We start from the raw sequence: 25,190 nt of genomic DNA, 5'->3' as shown, positions 1-25,190 counted from the left end.
GTTTTGTGTTAGTTTTGAGAGTCTCTACTCCCAAGTTCTGCATTTCTGTTGCACCATTTCTGCCATCATTTTGCTTTGGTGATTCAGTACCGTAAATGACTACAGCCCTAGTGCAGTAGTAAACTCCCTGGGTTTTTTGTACAGAAGCCCATGATTAAACATAATTGCAATGTAATGAAATACTTGTGTTAAACTTTTACTGTATAGTTATACCTTTGTCAGTAGGATGCCTTCGTACCGTGCAGTTAAGGTGGAGATGCCATCAGTAGCTGGTGGAGGACTGAAGGTGGTACGCAAATGTGTGCATTTTCTTATGAGCATCCAGTCGTCCTTTGTCGGTGGCTTGTTCTTAGCAGTCCTTACTGAGCGCAAAGGGAAAACTTTGAGTCATGGGATCTTTTTCCTTCAGATACTGATTCAGCATTTACTGTGTTCCAGGTGCTTCTGGAGTCGGGCAAATACAGGCTGTAATCCTGAATTTTGATTTCTTGAACTTGGCTGCTGCTTACAGAAACGCTCCTTTATATTGCTTGCAGATATTTGATTTGAAAAGTGTGCAGCCACTTTATGTGAGAGAGGCCACAAAAGGTTTGCTGTTTTCCTGAGATTTTTGATTTTTCTGCTGGAAGGCATCAGAGTTTTTGGTAGGCAGCATGAGCTGTGGCTGTCCCGGAGCACAGGGATGTGCCTACCGCTCCGCATGTAGATGGGAGTTGTCTCTCATTCGGAAAGAAGAGTGGGTGCGTGTTAATCAGTGGCTAAATTGATGGGGCAAGAAGGACTCAAGGCAGCAAAGGTCTGGACACGTGCAGCAGCAGATCATGGGTCACGCCACTGCGGGGATTGCCCGAGGTGCTCCTGGGGGAGCGGAGGAGAGGAGCTGGTGTCAGGCTCCATGCAGGAACAGATGCTTTAGCAGGACGACTTCTCAAAGGGGTCTCCTTGTTGGATGGGACAACGATGTCTGATAGCTACAGCTTTAAAATGCATAAATTAAGCTTTTTTGGTTTTGCAATTCCTATCAAAGTTGGAGAATAATCTTCTGTTGCTGTCCTGAGGCCAGCTGGAGTTTTCCTAGCTCTAGGTTTTGAGTGTATTTTTTCTGGTTGGGTCTCCGGTATTATAAATGCCAACATTTTGGAAAGTCTTGCTTTTTAGGGTTGTCTTTTTAAATTTTTTTTTTTTTTTTGGCGGTATTGAGCAATGACGTGCTTCTGGATAGTTTCACATAGGCTTACTGCAGAAGTCTGGGGTTATTCTTGAGAAAGCTGCAGTTATGTATGTCCTAAAAAATAGGACTTTGGCATTTGTTAGTACTGCTCCGTTGGTGGCAATGTTGTTGTAGCAAAAATTGCCCTTTTTAGTTTTATTGACACTGAAATTCCTACTTTTTGTTGTCATGTGATCATCTTTTCCCCTAATTTTGTTCTAGACGCTGTACCAGAGTAACTAGTAATCAGCAAGTGGCTCTTTCTCTCCAGAAGAGCAGTCGTGGTGCTACCACTTGCTTTTGAGGAAACAGCTGGATTTTTATCAGATCTTTGTAATTGTTAGAAGAAGGAGAAATTTCAAGATATCTCTGTCATGTGGCGAGAGCTTTACCCGAGACTGCCGGAGGCAGCCTGTGCTTGGGACCATTAGGAAGTTTGCTCTTTACATCTTCACCCATGGAAGGGTCTGAGACCACCTGGAAGCTAGGATGCTCCTTGTTTGTGCTTTAAAAAAGGAAAGGCTACGTCAAAAAGGTCAAAGCTATGACTATATAAGCTGCTGCTTCTTTTGTGGGTGTGTATATTTATTTAGCTTGCTGATGTTTCATTGTACTCCAGCTGCAATGCTGCGTGCTGTTGCTTCCTTTCCTTATTACCAATGAAGAGGAGGAGGGTGGGGGACAATAATACCTTGTACTCTTTGCCAGTGCAGATCTAAATATGTGTAGTTGGAATTAACTGAAACAGTAAAAAAGATCTGCCTTTTGTTTGTTTGTTTATTTTTCAATGACCTGGGAAGTTCCTTGACAGCTCAGAAGCCATACTGAGCAAAACTAACAAAAACGTCTGAAAAGCTGAAAGCTTAAATTCCCTGCTGGAAACGCGGTTTGCTGAGGATTAAAAATAAGTTCAGAAGTGGTAACCATTAGTGGCTATAAATAAAGAGTTACTCATCTAGGCTCTCAGATGGATAAAAGAGAGAGGTTGTTCCAGTTTTTCATCTTTACCGTGTGGTAAAAAGTAAGGTATGTCATGCCCTCCTATTTTTTAGATAGCTTTAAAAATAGCTGCACTTGTGCTGTTTTCTGCTCAAAGAAAGGTCTTCAAGTATACTTGCATAATTGGCAAAAGCTGTCTGCCCCCAGTCTGAAATAAATACATGAATTTATGAATCATTTCACTTTTAATAAGTTGTGTTCTCTGCAGGGCAGTGTCTCTATTCTGTCAGTACATTTACAGTTTTGATAAAACACTGAATTTTGTTCTAAACCAATATCTGTAATCGTGTGAGCAATGTGGAAACAGTGTAGGGGAGTAGCTAATGTGTACCTAGTGCGTCAGTAGGTCTTGTCTTTTGGAAAATAAAACCTGGTTTGCAACCTCATGAAGGAGCAGGCTGATTTTCTTCCTTGGGGACACCTGCTGTGGCGGTGAGGAGGATGCCACAGACCAGCCTGAAGTAGCGATGCCCTGAGACTCCCCTGGGGACCCTGGAAGAGCCCTGAAGACCCTGGGCCCTCTGTGGAGTTTGGGAGTGGCCTCGGAGGGGAGGCAGGTTTTCCTAGTCTCCAGGTGTTGGGATTAACCTTTTCCAGAGCGGCACCTTGTGCAGTCTGTGTTGTTGGGTTTCTCGTACTGTGTGTGGTGCTGATCCCACAAATTACATTTTTAGTTTAAAGTCTTTGTTTAAAGCAGCAGCTACCTTTTACACTTAGCTGTGCGTTTCAGCCTAATTAAGTGAGGAACTTGGGGGCTCACATGAATAACTAAATAATAATTAACCTCTCTTTGACTTCACTGGTGCAGAACTGGGATGTTCATCTTCAGACCTAGGTTTCTTCTGCCTTGGCATAGATTTGACCAAGCATTGACATTTGTCATGTCCTCTTTCCCCTTTAATGCCAAGTGCGTTTGTGGACATGCTATGCTTCTCAGGCTCCTTTGGAAAGTAGTAATAATAAAGATGCAATGCTCTTGGGCTTATCCTGAGTCAGAAGAAGTTTGGTTTTGAGTGTCCTACTTGTTGTGGCTCCCCGTACAGTGCAGTTTGCACAGCAGCTCTCTGGAAGCAGAGAGGCTGTTACAAAGGTCTCTTCAGAGCCGCGGGTAGGAGAGGTGAGCAGACCGTTCCTGATCGTGAGCTTCGCTTCTCTTATCAGCAGGCGTTGGCAGTTTGCAAACAAGCGGCTGCAATAGTGGCTTCTGGCTGGGCAGGAGGGGGAAGTTGTTGGCGAAGGAAAGGCGTGCGGGTGGGTAGGTTTAAAGGCGCAGGAGAGTTTTAGGGTTTTGGTGACCTATAGCTAAGCAATGCGATCATGGCTGAAGATAAAGAACCCAAAACAAGCAGTGAGAGAAAGTGTTGAGGGTTGGGTTTCTAAAATTTGGTGCCTTGACTTGCTTAATGTTGGTGTGTGTAATTTTTTCCATGGAGATTTAGCTCCTGATGTTGCTCTACTTAAAATAAGTAAAGAGATCTTGATTCAGCAAGGTTGGTAATCCCAGGATGAATATGGGACACACAGTTCACCTGAATTAGAGAAGAGTCGTAATGTATTTAAAATTAAGCATGTTCTGAAATACCTTGTGGTTTTGGCTTCTAGCTGGGTACAAGTTGTTTGGCTTCCTACACATCACAATCCAAGCTTGCCACAGGACAGTTAGTGAACATCTAGGGAAAGATGTTCCTGACCATGGCGGGGGGGGTTGAACTAGATGATCTTTAAAGGTCCCTTCCAACCCAAACCAGTCTGGCTCTGCGAACTACCCCTGTTGAGACTCAGGAAACCCCCAAAACTCCACTTAACAGTAACCAGTCAAAATGACTAAAATCTAGTAGGTAACTACTGCTGATCTTGGTACAAATTTAGTAGTAGTGGCCATGGTTCAAGCCTAGCTTCCGTAAAGCTACTCTCACTAAAGTGCACACTGAAGTGCCCTTCTGCATCGCTGCTGTAACTCCCAAGTGGGTAACAGTGAGTGAAATCGCCCCGTGTAACGCCTGCTGCCTCATCCCCCTTTTACCCAGGAGTGCTGGTGCGGCCTCTGCAGCCATGTCCGTACCGTCAGGGACAAGGGCAGGAATCTCTGCCACAGTCGGGTCTCTGTGCTCTCCGCACAGATGCGGCTTTGTTAACAAATGACTTGTCTAACTTACTACCGTTTTTTAATCCGTCTGAGGATCATTGTTACATTGATTTGTACGTTGACTGTGGAGCTGCTTTTATTGCAGACATGTTCCTGGAAAGCTAGAAATGATTTTTTTTTTTAATTCCTAATTCTTTTGTTTGTTTGTTTGTTTTTTAATGAAGCCATCAAGCCATCTCCTTACCGATGCAGCGCATGGCATGTGTTGAGGGAAGAACATCTACCACTGGTGACTCTTGTAGTGGAGATGTTCAGAATTGACTCTGAAGTTGCATAGGAGATTTTTTGGCTTTTTAGGAAGCTGTCATTAAGAGACGATTGGCTTTGGAAGGCTGCAAATGTTGCTAACGTATTAGCCCACAGAAGGCTGAGTTTCAATGATGCTTCCTTTAATTTAACAGAAAAGAAGCGGAGCAGTGCAGGAGTAAAGGAGAGGGTGTCTTGTTCCGAACTCTGCTGAAGAAATTGAATTGCATTAGGACTGGATAGGGGTAATTACACGCCAGCCTGTGTCCTTCAGGCACCAGATGGTACCATGAGAGCTGCTGCTAGGAGGAAAAAAAAAGTCTCAAGTTGGAGGCATTGTGTAGAAAATAGACTTTAAGAAGAATTGGGCGTTGCTTTCTCCTTGAAATGAGCAGGAAGAACCACGTATGACATTATGCATTATTGTGTAAAGTAAAAACTGAGTTTTACAGGGCAAGTAATGTTCAACACCTGTGGTGCAGCACTGTCCGTGTTACTCTCACAGCTACCTCGGGAACGGCGGGTGTGGATGTGTGTGTGCACTCGGGGTGATTCATGACCAGCCCGTGCTCGCTCTTGAGTATTCGAGATTTGACTTGCTGGGAAAAATTTCTGCTGGAAGCTTCTTTTCGCAACAGAAGGACCATTGAATGTAATCACATCTTTAATTTCTGTAAATGTGTCCATAAATTATTTTTAGACAAATAAATGGATACAATTTTATCTGAGGGAGAGACTTGTACAGCATATTGGGTAAAAAAAAACCCAAACAAACTTCTTGCAAGCTGTCTGAAGTTGTGTATTACCTCTGGAAGTTGGGTATGTTTGAGATATGTTAAGGTGATCTGGAGGAATTAAAATGAAGCGTGTGTCTCTGCATACTTCTAGCTATGGGCCTAGATTTTGTAGTTGTCCTGTACAAATGGGATCTCGCTTATGTGAATATGAGGTGGGGATTTAACTCCTAGGAGAAGAAAACATCGTGAAAGCATGTGTATATCTGAAAATATACACAGACGTTCTGACGGTCTCATTTGTGCATAAACAAACATGCTCGTGGCTATCTGAAGATGAAAGGGAACTGAAAATATGACCAAAACAATGTTGTATAGGCACCCTCTTCAAAAGATCTCAGTTCAGTGATGAACACGCTGCCAGAGTTTAGCCGTGCTCATTGTATGCATTAGCAGCTAGAATTATGATGAAATTATAGTCACTTCTTCAAAACAAAGACAAGTTGATACTTGAAACAACAGGGAAACTGTAGGAAGACTGGCTTGTGAGCAAGAGGGAAGGTGATGTCATGTGAATGCTGTTGTGGGATTTGGATGATTTAAACTGCATCGCTGCATCTGCCAAAGACTTGCAGCCCTCAACAAGTAATTCAATCTGCCTTTGCCTTGGTTCTCTAGTTGCGAAATACCATAGGATTTTCCATTTCCAACATCTTTTTCCCTTTTCCCGGGTAGAGAGGTGTAGTGCATAAGGTCCTTGCACCAATGCAAATAAAACCAGATCTACCGCCTGTGCTAAGCAAGGAGCCAAGTTCTGGGTGACTTCCTTGGTGAAGGAGCTGGCACGTTGTCCTTGTGGTTTGGAATATTTTCTGCTGGAAGTGGTGTGGAGCTCCAAGGACTCAAAATTCATTTCCTTACAGGTGAGGAAATCTCTGTTCCTCCCTGCAGAATGGAGTATTTTATATGCTGCATAGGGGGGTTAAAGGTAGTATGTGCAGTAAGCAGAAAGTTGTTTTTCCATTTTGAGATTGTTTATGGCTTCTTTGAAAAGAAAATTGGTTCTATTTAAGGCCACATCTTTTTGACCAGCCAAGTTAAAGCTTGGAGGAAGTTAATATGGAGCTGGCGGTGGAGGAATGCATTGCTACTGCAACATTTATTTGCAGTAAAGTGTAAGTGGCTTTTCATGATTCCTACTGTCCTAGAGTTAAGGACCGCTGCAGGGGCACCAGCTTCAGCAGAACTGTCATGTGGGGTTGGGTCTTCTGGTATTAATGAGCAAGATGCTTCTCAGATGTTCTGCTGCTGCTCTGAGATTAATAACAACAGGCTGTTTTTCTTTTTTATTTTTGAAGAGTAAAAATACCATTTTGGCTAAAGCAGTCTGAACAATTAGTAACGTGTAAAAACATTCACTTTTCTTGAAATGACACTTCTGAGAGTAATTCAGTAGGGATAGGTACCCCTCCAGGTGACCAAGTTTGAGCATTTTTCCCAAAGGAGGTCTGGGCTGAAGAAGCACTCATTCATTCTTGGGTGTGCGTCACATTCACATCAGCTGAAATCAAGCACATGCTCTTTCTGACTAAGAAGGCTTTCCTGAATCCTCTTCTGTTCTACAGTAATTTGCCTATAATGCTTCTCTTTGCACAATTCCATGCTTCAGCATTTGTGGAAAAGTTGTTTTTTTCAACAGTGTTTAGGTAATTTCATTTTACCTAAGAGTTATTTAAAAAAAAAAAAACAAAACCCACCACCCAAACCCAACAAATAGCTGTTTTGTTGACTCACAGTGTAGTAATATGAGTGACTTTTTTACTACTTTTCATACTAGTAATAGATACTGGCTGTGTTTAGGCAGAGGAAGACATTTATATTTGTTTTAGACTTGCGTTCTTTAGTGCCATAAAATCTGATTATGAGTAAGATTAAATATGTTTTAATAGCACTATGTCAAGCAGTCATGGGAAATTCCCAGTCTGAGCTTGTGCTGCCATTTAAAAACTATGAAGTCCATAAACTTTGGGTTTTGTTTTGTTTTCTTTTCTGTTTTTAGGGTTCTCTATTATTTAAGAAAAAGCACCTCTCTGGGTAGGGAAGAATCAGTAATACTGCATTTTGAGTGCTACACTTGCATTTTAATTTAGGCACCCCACTAATTTCACTTGAACTTACCATGCTGTCACCTTCTTTATAAATAATTTAAAGCAACATCCTTGTGATGGAAAGCCTATAAAGTCCTCCCAGGTTTCACAGGCTGGGGAACTGCACCACGCTGTGGGAAGTAGATGTTTATGGAATTGTCTGGGCTGCCATTTACAAAAGAGTTGGTTGACTTAATTCATTGCCAAGTAAAATAAATTGCTGTGTAAAGGTTCCTGCTCCTGAGTAGACATACTTTCAGAGGTAGCTAAGAGAAAAGTCATGCTTCCCTGGGCTTTCGGGTCAACAAGGGTTGCTCATGGAATCTTGCTGTCCAGTATGTTTACTTGTAGCTTCCCGCATACGTTTTGGGTGGCAGGGAGAGGGGGGGGAGCTGGGAAATGCAGAGCAGGGATGTGTAAACCTAGTGGAGCAGTTTCCTTACAGGAGAAAAGCATGCTTTTGTTAGACTTCAATCTGCTGCATGGTCAATGTATGTTGTCTATCTGTTGTCTGATAGAGGTATATGTTAGTCTATGGGTAGCCTGAAGTATTGGATAGTGTGTTTTGAAATACGACTTCTTCTTGAAGACAAGGTGGCCAGAGTGGAAGGAGGTGCCTGCTCCTGGGTATGCTCTTGCTGGCAGCATGATCCCCTACCTGTTGGTACATCCCAAGCTCTCCACAAAGATACTTGTGCTTCACACGCAAATACATCTCACACCCCCTAGGTCTCCACTGTCACTTCATTACTTTCACCAGCCTTAAAGTCTGCTGGGTTTCACTTCTGAGTATCTCTGTCTCAAAGCAGCTGTGTTCTTGCCGGGTCTTTCTCTGGTCTCGCATCAGTTTTTCTAATCTGTGGAAGCACAGCTCTCCACAGCTGGCGCTGACGGGTGCTTCCAGGCTGGGGGAGATGTGGCTGCTAGTTACAGCTGGCAGGTCTTTGTGTGAAGGAAATGGGATCTCCTCCCTGGATTTAGACCAAAAAAGTTGAGTTTAGCATCTCGGGCTGAGTAGGTCACGTTGGTAGTAAAGAGTGCAGTCTGATTTCAGACCTGATCCTGGAGAAGTGTGGGGGGGGGGAAATATCTCTCTGCTGCAGTGATGCTCCGCTTCTTGCTTGAGTTAGTCCCCTTGGCTAATGGGAAGAGTTTGGGTGCAAGGGGTCCCCACCTTGATACATGAGTGGTGCACCTCTGGGAGATTACAATGTATAGTCAAAATTGCTTAGTTGAGAAGGTCCTTTGCCTGCTGAGAGGCATGCAGCTGTTCAACCCTGTTTTTATTACGCTTTTGCACACTGGATGTAGTAAACTAGAAGAGAATCTCAGCCCAGATGCATTTCCTTGTACTCCTCGTTTATCTCTGGGATAAATGCCTGTTTTGTCAGGTGTTAATGCTTTAAATTACTTCTGTTTGGTTAAGCTCTTCTAATTGCTTTGTGGTTTAGTTTTGGATTAAATCTTCTATCAACTTGCAGTACAGTAAAACATGCATACATGCAAAAAAAATAATTACAGAAGCAACTGCTCTGTGTTTCTGCTTTTTCTGCCCCTGCCACAAGTACTAGATTGAGGTAGTCATTTTTCCTTTTAACAATTACCAGTTCATGTAAACATGCATTGAAGGGGAAAAAAAAAAAAATCAGCACCAGAGTGATGCAGGAAATGTTCATCCCTGTCATGAAAACAAGGACGCAGAATGGGAATGTGTCATGTATCTAGGTGTGCCTGCAAGTGAGGAAACGTGCCGCACCTTTTTGTTGAAAGGTGGAGTGCAGATTTTAAGCTTCTTTGGAAAGATGCTACAAGCCATGAGGAAAGGTGCGTTGTTGTACATCCAAGGAACCTGTGAGCTGCTTTGTATGACCTGCCTTGGGGATTTGTCTACAGATGCGAGATGGGAAGCAGTATGAAATTACAGGGTTCAGTCCAGCGTATGGCGTGAAAGTTTCTATGGCAGGAGAAGAGAAAGTTTGCTCATACAAATACCTGTTCTGTTTCTGGGTTTTCTACTAAAGGTGTTCCCTTCTGGCAGTTTACTGGTGAGTGAACTTCAAAGGAGTCAATTTTTATTATATGTAATATATATGAAAAAATCCCAATAAAAGAAAAAATGACTTGCCGTAATGACTCAGGTGACTCGCCCTATAGATGCTTCATTTTATAGTTGCACAAGTGCAGCGAAATCAAGACATATGCTAATAAGAGTGGCGTTACTGGAAGGAAATGTATCTGGTCGGGGAGAAGAAGGGGACTAAGCAAAAGCAGGAGATTGCTTTTCAGAGGGTTGTGACCTTGAGGGGCTGAATATAATGAATGCAGTGTTTCAGGCTGCCTTTTTACCTTGCAACTGCTGTGTACCATTGGTATTCATCAGCAGTGATGGGGCTGTGCAGTGGGAAGCCCTGCAAAGCATCACCTCGTCTCTGAGAGAAGTTTGAAGCCGATAAAGTGCAAAACTGTTCAAAGTGTATGCAGGAAGTGCTGCCTTTTATCTGAACTTCATGGCTTTCGAACTTTACCTAAAATATAAGCTTGATTGCTAAATTTGCCTTCAGTATAGATCCCAAACTCTCTTTTCTACTAAGTTACACCTTCTGTATGTATTACAGTGGTGTGAAACGCCAGCGGTGCAGCCTGCTTTGGTGTCACGTAGCCTCTGGGAAAGCGATTAGCCCTGATCGGCAGTCTTCTGCTCGCACCATCCAACAGCTGAGAGAGAGACTGGGCCGGGATTAAATTTCTCTTCCACTACTGCCACCTAATTTTCCTTGTCCCCTGTGTTGGTGAAGTGAATTAGGTGTTTTCAAATAACTGTTGCAATTGATTTTTTTGTTTAAAAACATTTGATCACAGGTTTGAGAAGTAACTCATGAGCAGCCATTTCGTATTTACTGACACTTTGGTGTTTGTTTCAGGGTTGGTAGATTAGATTCTATTTATGAGCTATTTACAAAAAATGAATTTTGAATTGAATAATAAATCATTTAAGGTTATAGGTTTTTATCCTTCATAGTTTGATACATTCTCTTTATATTTCAAGGGGGTGGGGAGGTCCTTTTCCATTGAAATACAACAGTGATCAAATCTTCCGTGTTTTACATCTCAGTTCATGGCTGAGTGTTAAAATTTGCTGGGAGTCTTTCTTTAGTTTGTGACCTGGGGAGGAGAAGGTGGTAGTCGTTGGAGAAGGAGGAGCTGACAGCCAGTCCTCCTGCCTGCTCCAGACCCAAGAGAAGTGTCCACCAAAAGTCTCAGGGGGTGGTTCCTTTGTCCCAGGCATCCTGGACAATCGATGGGGGTAGGTAGAACAAACGAAAAGAGGATGTAAGAAAGTGGAAGAAAGGACACCTCTTCAGGGTTGTAGACAGGTGCAGTAATTTCACAGGGTCCTGTTAGTATAACTTTTCTCAACTGCTGTGAATGCAAATTAATTCTAAAGTAAATGGAAAGGGGAATAAACTTTTTTTTTTCCTATCTCTGTAGACCTGTAGGCCTCTTTACAGGTCTGCTAGGGAGTTTAACTGAGGGTCACCCTTCGACTCTTTTCCAGCCACCCCCCACCTCTTTCTGAAAATAGAGACTATCTATTTAAACCCTGACTACTCTTTTCTTTTAGGTGCTTACTTCTGTCCCGTTAGTAGAAGCTCCCGTAACTCTCCAGCAAACATGCTTGCTCCTTTCTGCGTAGAACTGTAATACCTGTTACTTAGTTGGTTGTGAGTGCTTTAATATGCTGCTAGGATTTAATAAAAATACTGCTGCCTGCTTGCTTTTGTTTTTTAAGACATGCATTTCATAGACATGCATTTCGTTGCTGTGTGCAAGGCAGCGAGCTGCAGGAAGTCGGAGGGCAAAAGGCATCGGATATCACACGCCATAAAAAGTGCAGACGTCCTTCCGAGTTACAAAATCTTTCCCTTCTTTGGGGGTATTGTCTGGACTGCATGTCCTCCCTGCTCTGAGCGCTACCGAGATGCCCGCAGTGAGGCTGGCCACGCATGTACTGTGTGAGGAGCGAGGCTGAGCTCAGCCGATGCTCGCCGGGCACAGCAGTGTACCTCTGCGTCCCCTGCACTCCCTGTATGCACGAGCTGTGCCTGCCAGCCTTTCTGCTGCAGGTGCATGGGAATAAGCCAGTGCTCTGCCCTTTAATGATAAAGTGTGCCATTATGTTTTGCTTAATTGGTTGTGTTTTCATCAGGTGATCTCCAGACAGGCAATTTGGAGTTGCTCAGTGATTATTGTGGTTTGCAGTGTACAAATTAGTGTGGGAAGTTGCTAATGCTACCCTTGCAACTTAGGACTTCAGTGGCAGGATTGGCTTTTTCTGCGCTCACCCGAAGCACAAAAGGTAAGGTGGGAGAGCAACAGACGGGTGCCGTGCTGCCTGCCGTTCGTCAGGATGTCCATGTGTTGCTCTGGCAAAGGATCATCCTGTCTTCCAAACCTGCTTGTAAAAGCCAGGCACCACAGGTGGGCTTTGGACGCAGAGCGGTGCGCTTCCCCAAGGCAAGTTGCTTACATCCTGGATTTTTAGGATTAAATAATTTTTATTTAATTAATTTTTAAGGATGGCTAGGTCCTGGGTATGTCATACTGGTTCCCCACTGCCTCAAGTTGTTTCATAACCCATATTGGACTCGTTCTGTGTGGTGCTGCAAGTCTGATAACGTCTGCCCAAGCTTCCCAAATCGGCCTCAGCGCTGCTGCTACCCAGTTGCTGCAGTCACTTGTTGCAGGCCAGAAAACCACATTTTCCTGGCTAGGTGTAGACATGGCATGTCTTTATTCTTCATCAAGCTTCTCTGGGCTCCTGTTCCTGCCTTTGAGCTGTGGTGTGCTGCCCTGTGCCCGCCCTGAGGGGCCGCGTGTGTGAGGGGCAGGCTGCTGGGCTGCGGAGCTGTCTCAGCTGGTGGAGCTGGTGTGGTGAAGAGGTGCTTGTCCTGCGTTCAGGACGTTGCCCCTGACTTTTAACAGGGCATATGAACAGGGTCGAGTGGGTGCTGTTGGTGAAAGCTGCTGGGTGGATCGCTGTGGCTCATGGGAATGGAGGACCTGAGCTCCGTCTGCTAAGCTTGGTGCAGCCCAAACCTGACAACTGCTTGTCGTCAAAGCGTAACCGGGATTTGTTCCTCAGCGTGGGGTCAGACCAGCCGGGTGGGCCTTCAGAAAGGCAAGGCTGAAACGGTTGTTGGAAATACTACTGAACAGGTCCAACAGCGCATCCTAATTTACCAACTGTCCAGTGTTTTTCATCTGTTCCTCCTGGTTTCTGTGTTCCGTTAGCTATTAACCATAGCAAGTCCTTATTCTACAGATGTCTACCCGTATGCAGGGTCCTGTTGACATCTGCAGGACATGGTAGCTGGGAAAAGTTAGGAAAGGGTTCTGGTGTTTGTCAGGCAAACCCCATGTAGCTTGCCAAATGAGATTGATTAAAAAAACAACAAACAACAACAAAAAAACCCCAAAAAACTTGAAGCATGAATTAGCAATGTAAAGAAATAATTCAGTGCAGTTACATACTTTAAATACTTGTGTTCCTGTGGTGAAATAGAGATATGTAGCGATCATATCGTGAAAGCGAATCTGCAAAGAGAAATTAAGCTTTCTGAATCATCTATTGTAAATTCGATGTGAGGGGATCAGTACAACTTAGGAAGAGAAGTTAACGACCTGATTCAACTTCTCCTATTTTCAATAATCAATGTTTCTATTAGTGAAATAAATGAATGAAAGAACTGTGGGCTGACTGGTCCATTATTCTCTTTTCTCCCTCCTTTTCACGCTTACTTTCTTAGCCTTGGAATACAGTCTTGCTAATTCTTATGGCACCAAATTGTGAACTGTGTCTCTTCAAAATCCTGAGTTTTAATTTCAAGAGAATATGGAGCTTGGAAGAAGAGGGGGGAAAAACAACAACAACAAAAAAAAAAACTTATAAAGAATGTGGGCTGGGTGTTTCGGTTTGTTTTTGTCTTAATGCTCTGGTCTTATAGTTGTTTTCTGCAACAATTAAGGCTGGAAATATTTTCCCTTGTTGCCCATCCCTACTCTAACGCAGGAAAATGATTCATGTGTAAACTGATATTTTAGAGTTGCAGGGAGACATAAACAAAACAAAACAATCCCTCTAATATTGTCAGACCTGTAAAAGGATCATGAAAATTGACAATATGAAAGTAAGAGCTAAAGTGGAACCTTTTGTACTTTGATGGCAGTAACTTGCAAAGTGAAAATTGTAGTAGTATTCTTGGGAGTAATTTTTAAGTATGCTTGTTACCTTGCACAGTCTGCTGCTTAATATGGATTATCTTTTTCACACAAGAATCCCACTTGACTAAAGGTGAGTTTTCCTGGAATTGCCTGCTTGTTTGGCATGAGAGGGGAAAGGGGGGGGAAAAAAAAAAAGACAACACTGAGCTTCCTAGAAACCAGGAATAGTCCCTGCCTTGCTAAATTCAGTTCCTCCTGTGTGCTTTCAGGTGCAACACTGGCATCTTATTGATGATGCTTGACGCAAGAAGGTTTTGATAAATACTACCAGATTAAAATCAGATGGCTGGCAAAGAGTGGTCAATAGTAGAAAATGTATTTTGATCAGAAATTTCATCAGCTTTGCAAATTCAAATCAGGCTGAACCAGTATAATGTCCCTCTAGACAAAGCGTATCCATGCTTGTGTAGCACAATTAGTATCTGTGGAAAAACTAGTACTATATAGTTGTTCCGTACTAGATTTTTGTCTAAAAAGTCAATGCCCAGGTACATGTAGAACAATGTTAAGAACTGAACAGTTTTTTGACTGATGAGCCTAATAGATCCATGTCTCATGAAAACAAGTGGGAAATGCTTCTCTTCAGGACTTGTCTGTCAAAGGAATGTTTTGTTTTGTTTTTTTCACTTAATCAGCTTTAAAGTACTCAAATTAAAGATGTTCATCCTAAACAAAACATTTTGAAATGAGACTGAACGTATATCTTTGCAAGCAGGAGTTCCCACTTTGCAAACAAGTCCCTCCATGGGTTTTGCAGGTGGTGAATGAGAAACATCTTTCAAGTTCAGTCTCAAACTAAACGCTGTTTCAGAGTGGTCAGTCTCTCCCATACCACATGGCTGGTGCTTGGGAGTCAGCTCCCCTGGCCTTTGCTTTGTATTCTGCTCAGGCAGGAGAAGCAATAGGAAGGTGGAAGAAAACGCTAGGGTGTTTTACAACACTTGTGAAAAATGGTTTTGAGACCCTTATCAGCCTGTGGCAGATGACCACAGGCTGATGACCACAGATGATTGGTCTTTGAGACACCGGTCCCAAGAGGGTAGCTGAAGGAGGGAATGAGAAGAGGGTGCTAGCATGACTTCACACATGTGGATTTAGAAATCCTTATCCACCTTGATGTGAGTTTATAAGCTTGTCATGTAACATAAGCAAAAAGTTGACAATCTGGTGGCTTTTGGATTGGGGACTGCCAAGCACAGCTGAGCATGGTGGATGAGCTACAGGCATTTTGGCAGGCTGTCCTCTTGTCCCCGAGTCAGTGATAGAGCTGCACGGCAGTGTAACAACTTACTAGACGATATGGAAAAGATTATGTTAGCAGAAGCTAGTGGTGATTTAAATTAGCTTGTTTGGGCAGTCGTGCTGGGATAACTACTCTTGCTATATTGCTGTAGTGTTTGGTGAATGAGTTTTAGAGGAGAGTCTCTCTTCCCCTGCTGCTTTTATGTGCACTGTCCTTCCTCGGTTCTGTCTGTCTTAAAATACCTGTTGAGGTTAAAAAAATCTCAACTCCCATGGATGAAGAGTTGGGTTGTGTGCATGTGTACAGATTGGTTAAATTCAGTTGGTTTTAAGGAAATGAAATTTTGGGGGTTTTTGTGGTTTTCTGTTTGGGGGTTTTTTTGGTTTGGGTTTTTTTTTTTTTCTTTCTTATATTTGTAGTCATGTCTGTAATTAATAAAAAAAATGTGGTTTTGGAAAACTGTGAGTGCTTGGCAAAACTGTGCTGTCGTCAAAGACAGAACTGCAACTCCTATTGAAATCCGTGAAGGCAGAGTTAGGGCTTGTTTGGTTCTTAGGGTAAGTTTTAAGGTTTTTCGGAGGATATTGTATATTCTTCTTTAGGAATTCGAATAAGGGGAGAGAATTACATGCTACTTTGAAAATGAGCATGAATGTACCAGGAGGTCTGTCATTTGCCTGGCCACTGCTAGGTGTGGGGGGGAGAGTGGTGGAGGCGGTGTCGCTTGCCGGGTGGGTCTGTGATACCCGCTGATGATGATGTACAGCGGGACCTGAAACTGTGGATCTGGTAAATAGAGGAAAGTTGCTGTACGCTTTTCCCGCTTCCCTGATTTCTCATTTTTGCAGTTTTGATCACAGTCAGTTGCCAAATAGTACTTCGAGCTTTGATTTTTAATTTTGGAATAAATGAGAAATGCCATAGACTTGACTGCCCAGAAACTGTTATTTCTTTACCTAAACTTGCAGGCACGAGAAAGAGTTGTTGTCCCGTAGCAGCCTGTCGAACTCAACTGCAACTGATAATAGGCTTTCCAAATTCCTGTGTTGTCATGTTTTTCCAGCCGTGATGCCATTATGTAGGTTGGGCAGTCTCGAAAGCGAAAAAGCTATTTGACAAAACCTGTCAAAATGTAAAGGTAACGCTTGAATCTTTCTCATGAAAGTCATAATTCGGACTGTAGCAATACAGGTAACTCTCCCGAAAGGACTTGATGGCACCTCATTGCTAGATTTGCTTTGGAGGGTATGATAAAGCTGTTTCCTAATGGTGTGGAAACCTCGTCATCCTCAGGAGCTGGCAACCACATATACAGAGCTCTAGCAGAGAAGTGCAATTGCTTTTTGGCTTTTGAGCAAGGTCTGTTAGCAATGTGTGTCTTCACACTCAGCAGCAGAAGGTGGGGAGGTGCGTGGTCGTCCACCTGCGTATATAGAGGGTAATCTCTGTGTGCTGTTTGTGTTGGGCATAACTGAAGATAAAATGTTTCGGGTTTTTTTCTTTAATTAAAAAAAAAAGGCCATATTATATGAAGCAGAGGTCTTGTAAGAAGTACTGGTGCTTTCAAAGGGCTGGGGAAGGTACAAATTTATTCAGGTACCCTCTCAAGTCAGTAATAGTAGTAATATATGTTTTAATCCCATTTCTTGTTTTTAAAGTGGTATGGCATCGTCGGTGCTGCGCTATCTCCAATTACTGAAGCAGAAGGAGATGGAGCCTGTTCAAGGTTAATCAGCAGCTGTTGCACAGACCTTGGGAGCAGGAGAGCTGGTGCTTTGATCTGGTGTGGGGGATGGACAGACAACAGAAACATCTCATTTTCAAGGAGATTTTGTTCTGCAGGAAACTAACCCCCCTAAACTGACCTTATATCCCATGGAAACATCTTCATGGCTTTGTTCTGCTTTAAAACAGTAAAGCAAAGCGATACTGTTCAGGAGGCAGAACTAAGTTTGAGAGAAAGGTGTTAATAGTTTACTTCTGTGCTCTTCGAGGAAATTGTGATTAGTGCTGTGAGTGTTTTAAAAATGAATTTTACCCCATTCAGCTGGATTAAGTCTGTGCCTAGATTTAAGTGCATAGTCAGTTCATGAAGTTGAGTACTGAAATCTGGATTACATGCTCAAATACCTTCCAAAGCTGTGCTTTCTCTCACTATCTACAGAGACTTAGAGTTCAGCTTGTCCTTCTCCGTAACGCTGTCCATCCCTTCCCACCCCCCATCCTCGGGCAAAAACTGCTGGTTTCCGACTATTGGCAGAGGGGAGGCAGGCTGGCTGGAGCGAAACGGAGCCCGTTAGTGGCACTGTCTTGGAGTGATTTCTGGAGTATTCATTTATTTCCCTTTTGTATGTTGTGTGGCGGTAGTGTACGCAGATTTTCGTAGTAGTTTTCATATTCAGCCACTGCTGACATCCGGCTGTTGTGGAAGACTTTTGTCGATGAGCGCAGGAAAGCTGCACCGGGGAAGCCGGGCACTGCAAAGGAGGCGATCTAGATCAATACTCTGAATTACAGAGTAATACGTCAGACAAATGGCCATTACTACTTGTTTGTTTCCCTGGATTTAGGTATGGAAGAACAGGTCTGGTCTTCTGCTTAAGAGGCTGAACGCTTCGTTTTTGGGTTGAAGTCGGTGAGGGATATCCAGCTTCCACTGAACTTGATGAGTTTGCCACTGAGTACTGGCCAGGCACGCACTTGGCATGTTAAAGTTTTTGGGTACCTAAACTGAAGTGTTTTCAGTAGTCCTAAGCTAACAACGAAGGGTGAGTTTTCAGAAGCAAAACTCTTCATTAATATGAAATTAGCAAAGTTGTATTTTTTCTGGATAGCTTCTTTCTTGCTGTCGCCCTCATTGTTTGTCATCAGTGTGTGAATTAGTAAAGAGGAGGAATGAAGATAAATGTGGTTTTGGTTATCTTTTGCATTAAAAAGCTATGTCCAGCTTGACCTAGTTAATAACATCTCTTCCCGTCTCTCAAACTTTGTATTTGGAGCCAAGCTACTGAGGTGCTTTAGAGAACAAAAGGTTCTCTAAATACATACTGACTGTTGTTCCTTCTGCTTTGCCAAGCCCTAATAGCAACATGCTTTTTGAATGCAGATGTCTCATAACCTACGTTCATTGCCCTTAATTTGAAGCAGTTTTAACTGCTTTGAATCAACTGCATTCATGAGTTGGCTGGATTTTACATTATAACGTGAATGAGTAGCATTTTCACTTGGATGAGAACACAATTATTATACAATATTTGCTTTTTCATTTATAGAGATATATACTATATATAAAAAAAATGTAATCAGTGTGCAGACAGTTATTTATTCAGCATACAACCTGTATGGATACAAAATGTAGCTTGTTACAGTTTTGCAATGAATCCTCCACCATTTTACTTAGTTAAGATAAAGTTCTTAGTTAATTTTGTGATTTCCAGCATATATGTCCAATAGAAAGTAAAAAAGAATGGATTTTTATCATCTCCAAGAACAGAATACAGAGGAAGGTAAGAGGTAGTGTTTGCATTTTTAGCAGCAAAATCTGCGAGGTAGAAGGGCTAGGGGACTTCCTCAGGTGGTCTTACAGCTGTGAGATTTGCAAACCTACTTCCTTTCCCTTTTGCAGTCGGGAGAAATTTATTTGCTATGGAAATGATGGCGTATAGCCCTTCTTCTGCGAATGCTAATCCAAGTATTTTTACAACCTCGCTTCACGGAAATAAAAACCATTGGGTTTTAATAAGTGCTCCGTGGCTTTGTTTGCCGTCTTACCCCAGAAGGGCAGCGTGTCAGGGAGCTCTGGAGTAACCCAAGTTACCAGGCTTCTCCCCCCAAAACAGGTTCCGATCAATGTAACGTGCTGCCATGTGGGTTGAGTGGAGTCCTTCCTCAGGCAGGGCCTGTATGACAAGTCTTGTGATAAATTACCTACTAGTGAAGATTTTGTTCTCAAATCTGTCACTTGCGCATAGCTAACACGTCGCAGAGGGACTGCAGCCCAGTTGCAGAGCTAGCTGGGCACAGGAGGCGGCTGTAACGTGCATAGCTTGTGAGGTATCTTTTGCCAAGACTCTTTTTTGGTTTTTCCCTCCCCCAGACAGGAAGGCCTTGCAGTGCACCCAGCCCATGGACAGATACCCTATTGTTGAGCTACCTTGCCAGGGAACACGTTGTATTTGCGTTTTAGATGCCTCGGGCTTTGTGAACTGCATTGTTCCAGCCTCCCCTGAATAGCAGCTATTGACCCCTAACAATGTACGTTTGTTTAAATCAAACCCTTTTGTACTTGCTTTAAAAAGCTTATTTTAGGACCAGCCCAACCAAGTGAATGCTTCTGTGTGGCCCCTTTTTTTCCCCTTCATAGGAAGAAAAAAAAAAAATCGGGATTAATTCTTTAATTTCAAGACGGAAAACATTCTCCTCCTTGTGAGAGGCTATTTTGAATGCTGAGGTTTTGGCAAATTTTGTTGTGGCTTAATGTTTATAAGCTTCTCATTGCCCTTGAAAGCATAAACTTCATGTTATTCAAGCTCGGAGATTCTGGCAAATAATAAACCAGCGGAACAACAGGGGTTTGGTTGTCCTGAAGCACTTGAAGAACTTGACAGCACTTTGACAAATAGTTTTTTTTGCTGTTTATGTGTGCATTTAGATGGATCGAATTCATCTAGGAGGAGGAGGCAGAGACTGACCGGTACAGACACTTAATGCCCAGCAGCGGGCTGCCAAAAGCATTTGCCTGGGTGGTGGGAAGTCTGGGGCCAAATTCCCTTTGCTGCTTGGTGACTGTAGTACATACCTTCACCTCTTGAGCCGTCAGGTCTCCAGAGCTTGGTGGTGTCAGTAGCCACCTTCATTAAATGTTACAATTTGTGAGCAAAACTATGGCTGTTTACTGGGTGGGGGGAAGCTTTGCTGTGCCTTGCTCCTGTGGGGTTATTGGGTTGAGGCAGAAAAGCCCAGTGAAGTAAAAATTTGCTATGAGCTGGACAACCTTTTAGTCCTTCCATTTTATGCCAGAATGATTCCACTAATAACAAAAAATATTCAAACATGAAACAGTGATTGTCAGACTGAATGAGGTTCTTTCGTGGGCTGATGATTCTTTCTTGTGCTGTCCTACGTTAACTCAGGAGTACTGCATCTCATGAGGTTTCTGTTGGTTTTTCTGTTGGTATTGGCTGTTTACTGGGTGGGGGGAAGCTTTGCTGTGCCTTGCTCCTGTGGGGTTATTGGGTTGAGGCAGAAAAGCCCAGTGAAGTAAAAATTTGCTATGAGCTGGACAACCTTTTAGTCCTTCCATTTTATGCCAGAATGATTCCACTAATAACAAAAAATATTCAAACATGAAACAGTGATTGTCAGACTGAATGAGGTTGTTTCGTGGGCTGATGATTCTTTCTTGTGCTGTCCTATGTTAACTCAGGAGTACTGCATCTCATGAGGTTTCTGTTGGTGTTTCTGTTGGTATTTCTGTTGGATGCATTAGGAGGAGTGTTGCCAGCAGGTTGAGGGAGGGGATCCTTCTCCTCTACTCAGTGCTAGTGGGGCCACACCTGGAGTGCTGTGTCAGGTTCTGGGCTCCCCAGTACGGGAGGGACATCGACATGCTGGATAGGGTCCAACAAAGGACCATGAAGATGATGAAGGGACTGGAGCATCTCTCCTATGAGGAAAGGCTGAGAGAGCTGGGACTGTTTGACTTGGAGAAGGCTCAGGGGAGATCTCATTAATGTATGTAAATACCTGGAGGGAAGGTACAAAGAGGAGGAAGCCAGGTTCTTTTCAGTGGTGCCCAATGACAGAGCTGGAGACAGTGGACACGAACTGAAACACAGGAGGTTCTCACTGAACATCAGGAAACACTTTTTTACTGTGAGGGTGACTGAGTGCTGGCACAGGCTGCCCAGGGAGGTTGTGGAGTCTCTCATCCTTGGGGATACTCAACAGCCATCTGGACGTGATCCTGGGCAACCAGCTCTAGGTGACCCTGCTTGAGCAGGAGGGTTGGAATAGATGCCATCCAGAGGTCCCTTCCAACCTTAGCCTTCTGTGATGCACAGGTGAAGTGAGGTGGCTGAGGACATACAGGGATCCGAGGCAAAAGACTCAGCTCACCTTGCTCTGAGTGTATTGCATGATACAGCATGGGTAGGTGATCTCTCATATGCAGCGCCATGCACTTGTGCCTTACGAGCTTTAGACCCACGCTGTGGTGGACTAAGTGGGGCGGGCAGCAGCTGTGGCCAAGCACTGCATTGCACTGCCCTGCTGGGGCTGACGGGCAGCTGCAAGCCTCAGGTTTTCACTCTCAGGCACTCTTGGGGACGGTGGGCTGACGGTAGCAACTGCGTTAATGTGAAAGAGCCCTTTGTCTCCCGCCCCGGGGGTTGTGGTAGATATTCCTTAATACCGAGGATGTCGCCTTCAAAGTTGTCATCGCTCCTGCACCTGTACTTAAGGGACATAGGATATTTCTGTTTGCTGGCTCTGGTGGGGAGGTACCAGAGGAAGTCCAAAAACAATGCCCTCACGTCAGCCTTCCTCCCTCTGGAAAGCGCAGAGTGTTCATGCCCTCAGACCTGTCAGTGTGAGGGTGTTCGTGCTGCTCGAGAAGATTAAAAGCAGAGTGGTGCCCTGGGTTTTCTGACGGCCAAAGTCCAATGCAGACCCCAGGGAGCAAGTGAAAGCCTTCCCACTGCTATCACTGGGTTTTGAATTAAATATTCAAGTCCTCTCTGTTGCTTCTCCCCACTTCTGGGGAGTCCTCTTCCTGCTGTTTCCCAGTCCCCTGCTTCCCCCTACCCACCTCGGGTGCTAGCGTCCTCCTTTCCGCTCCCCTCTGCCCTCACCCTGCGCTTTTGAGTTGACATACCCTGTGTTTGAACTGTCTCGGACTTGCTGTAAACCTGGAAGCCATCTGGCTCAAGGTTTCAGAGGTAGAAGGGCAAACAGCTCTGCAGACATCTGCAGCATTTAAAATGGAAAGTAGTTTGTCAAAAGATGGAGGGGGGAAAAAATAATGAGGGATGCTCTTACATGGTCCTCCATGTGCAGCTAAACTCTTGCCATTTGGAGAAACCAAGCAGCAAGAACTTTTACATTCTTAGTGAGCATTATCTTGTGTCTCAGTGCTGCTGTTCTCCCATCATAGAAACAAGAATAATGTTTATTCAACATTATCTAAAGTGTATGCAACTCATAACGTGGCTGAAGTCTGTGGTAGACTCACAGGCCACTCGCTTAAATATGTAACAGAAATAAAAATCTGTATTTGTCGTGATTGTTAATAAGGACCCTGCACCCCACCAACTTTAACAAGGCTTGTTTCTGTGTGTAGAAATTCAGGCAAGGACAACCTTTGGATTGTTTTGGTTTTTTTTTTTTCAGTGATCGCACACCCAAAGTCACAATCTTATGATTATCAGGGTATATCCCAGCCCTTTTCCACCACTGCTTTACTTGTTCTTTAGGAGAGAATTTGACTGTTCCGGTGAAAAAAAAAAATCTCTGTTTTCTAAATACCACTAAAATACTGTCTTTCTGATATGGAGCCTGCTGTCTGTTTGTAGAGAATGGGAGTATAGTTTGGGTTGGAGGTCAGATCATGGGGTGCTGCTACTCAATGTTTTCATGCCAGCTGAAGCCTTCTCCTGTGCTGGAGCAACTTGAGTGGGTATCGTTACTGGGATGGCTTTTGCTGCAGCTGCAGCATCAGCTGTGGTTCCTCCTCCCACATCCTCCTCCCTTGTTCTCAGTGCTGGATATTTCTGTTTTCTTGATGCTGGATCTACCAGCCAGGTGAAAATTAAAATAGTCTGTGCCTACCCTGTCTTATTAGACTGACTTAGGTGTCTCACTGGTAGTGTCCTCTTGCCTCCTCGCCTCTAAAAAGCAAATGTCATTTCTTTGTAACCTTGCTTGCTAGTAGGTTGGTTTTTTTGTTTGTTTTTTTTTAAATCCTCTGCATTGTTGTGCAGCCAAAAGAGGAGGATGGTATAAAGGGCAAAGTGGTTTAGAAAAAAGGTGAAAGATGATAGCAGGGGGAAGTGCTGTGAGTGTCTAACAGAGGTTGAAAATAAACGGGTAGGGAGCCAGCCGGCTTTGAGGAGGATCTTTTAAACTGTGTGCAAATTCAAACACGGCTTTGTAATTTTATGTGTGCTAACATGAGGCACATGACTCGGAGAATTGGCTCCAGCTGCTCTTGCCGGCATTTAGGAACTTCTACTAAAAAAAAAAAAAAAGAGGCACTTCAGTATAGTTCTCCTGTGTTTACTGTTCGGGCATAAACCAACAAATACTTGCTGAGAGATTATTTTATTTTATTTCTTTCACTTACTTATTTGGATTTTGCTCTCACTTTCTCTCTTTTTATTTGATAAGTTTTTCCAGAGAAAAATATTGAGTGACATTCTTTTTTCAGTTTTCACTTATGCCATCTATAACTCTGTTTTGTTTATTGTAGGGGTCTCGGGTCTGGCTGCGAGAAAATAATCAGCATTATCCCAGTACTGTTCATTCCTGTGCTGAAGGAGTCATCGTATTCAGGACAGACTATGGTCAGGTACGGGCATCGCTCCTCTATGTTTTCTCCTTTTTGCCACTCTGTGGAAGAGAAGCTGTTCTCCTTGTGGTGAGGGCATAGGGGAAACTAAAAGCCTAAGGTTTGTGAATAAAATACTCATTTTGTATGACCTGAATGCGCAACTTTGGTTTTGATAGCTCTTTCCATTGCCTGTCTGGTCAGTTGCTATGATTGTGCTTGACAAAGCTGAAGCAATGCTGCCAGGTGTGAGAGCCTTGTTCCACATAGGTCGGTGGTTATGTAGTTTACTGGAAGTAGGTGGCTTCTCCATGTTTGTATTCCCTTACAATAACAGAAAGGGGGGGCTGGCACGTGGCACTGCGGCATCACGGTAGTGGAGTGTCACTGATTCAATGGGAGGCAGCAAGGCACACCTCCCAGAGCAAAACCGGGGCAGCTACACCAGCTCCTGGCGCAAGAGGATTTTAACTTTTAACTGCTTTCTGGCTGTCAAGCGCTCCTGGCTCCTGTCTGCCTGCAGGCATGGAGATGGGTCCCAGTCTCTCCTCGGGTTACCTCGGCCATCTCAGGCAGTGCATGCCTGCGTGTCTGGCTGCCAGCTGGTGAATGAAGCTGGTGTGGAGCTTGGTGGCTATATTTGTTTTTTTTTTTTTTTACCCCCAAAAGAAGGCAGAACTAGCCCTGCCAGTTGCTGACAGCTTAGAAGTGCTCTGCTTTCTCATGCACTTACTTTTTATTTATCTATTTATTCTAATCTCCATTAGGCCATGGTTTATCCAGACCTAGCTTCCTGCAGCTTCCCTGAAGAAATTTCAGTTATAGGTTGAGTCGGATATAAACAGTTATGCTGCAACAGTCATCAGCCTCCGGAGGACACTCCCTTTGACTTTTGGAGGATGTTTCTTCCCTCAGTTTTGCTTCCTTTTCTTAGTTATTTGCACCAGATGAAGGTAGCTTCAGGTAGTGAATGAGGCTGAGAAAAGCATGGTAGACTGGAAAACATGCTGCCTGTTCTTGCTGCCTTCACTTAACGTCTTTCTGGGTGAGCATGGTGGAAAAGCACGTCTTTCCAAGGCAGGGAACCCTTACTTTCCTTGCATGTCTTTCTCCAGGCAGGAAAGGAACCAGACGGAGTTGCAGGGTGGTCTTTGATGGGCAGGATATAACCTACTCGAGGTTAAATTGCTGCCCTCCTGGCAGTGAGGGATGAAAATGGGGGTGAAACAGCCAGGGTCTGAGGCAGAGAAAATTATGTCTTCCTTATCTTCAGAGTCCCTGGGCATGTGGCAAAGGAAACAGGATGACAGAGAGGTCATGTCCAAGCATCTGTGTCTGGTCATGTCTCTGGTGGCAAAACTTAGTTGTGCTCTACATCCCTGGGGAGGCAGAGAGGTGGGTGAAAGTCACTGCTGTCCTCAGCATCTGAAGAGGTAGTCAGGGAGCCCAACTCCCTGATAGCTGTTGCATTCCCACTCCCATCCACTGCCCTCCTAATGTCACTGGTTCTCAGGCCAACGCCTGCATCCTCCTGGAAGCTATGCGAAGGCACATGGAGGACAGGGAGGTGATTCGAGACAGCCAGCATGGCTTCACCAAGGGCAAGTCCTGCCTGACCAACCTAGTGGCCTTCTATGA

At 43.9% G+C, this 25,190-nt stretch overlaps 1 protein-coding gene across 1 annotated transcript in view; it reads left to right on the top strand.

Annotated features, from left to right (window-relative positions):
- Positions 1 to 21,424: 21,424 nt before the first annotated feature.
- The window catches only part of MYO10 (myosin X), a 143,646-nt gene continuing 139,880 nt past the window's right edge, over positions 21,425 to 25,190 (top strand). Inside the window, exons 1-2 of the mRNA XM_009288032.2 lie at positions 21,425 to 21,499; positions 23,475 to 23,573. Coding sequence (XP_009286307.2) covers positions 21,425 to 21,499; positions 23,475 to 23,573 — 174 coding nt within the window. The remainder of the gene's footprint in view (positions 21,500 to 23,474; positions 23,574 to 25,190) is intronic.

Source organism: Aptenodytes forsteri, unplaced genomic scaffold, assembly GCF_000699145.1.
Source record: "Aptenodytes forsteri isolate BGI_AS27 unplaced genomic scaffold, ASM69914v1 Scaffold27, whole genome shotgun sequence".
In the NCBI taxonomy this organism is placed as follows: Eukaryota; Metazoa; Chordata; class Aves; order Sphenisciformes; family Spheniscidae; genus Aptenodytes; species Aptenodytes forsteri.
Note: the sequence above shows the minus strand (reverse complement) of the source record. Positions and strands in the feature narration are given on the sequence as shown.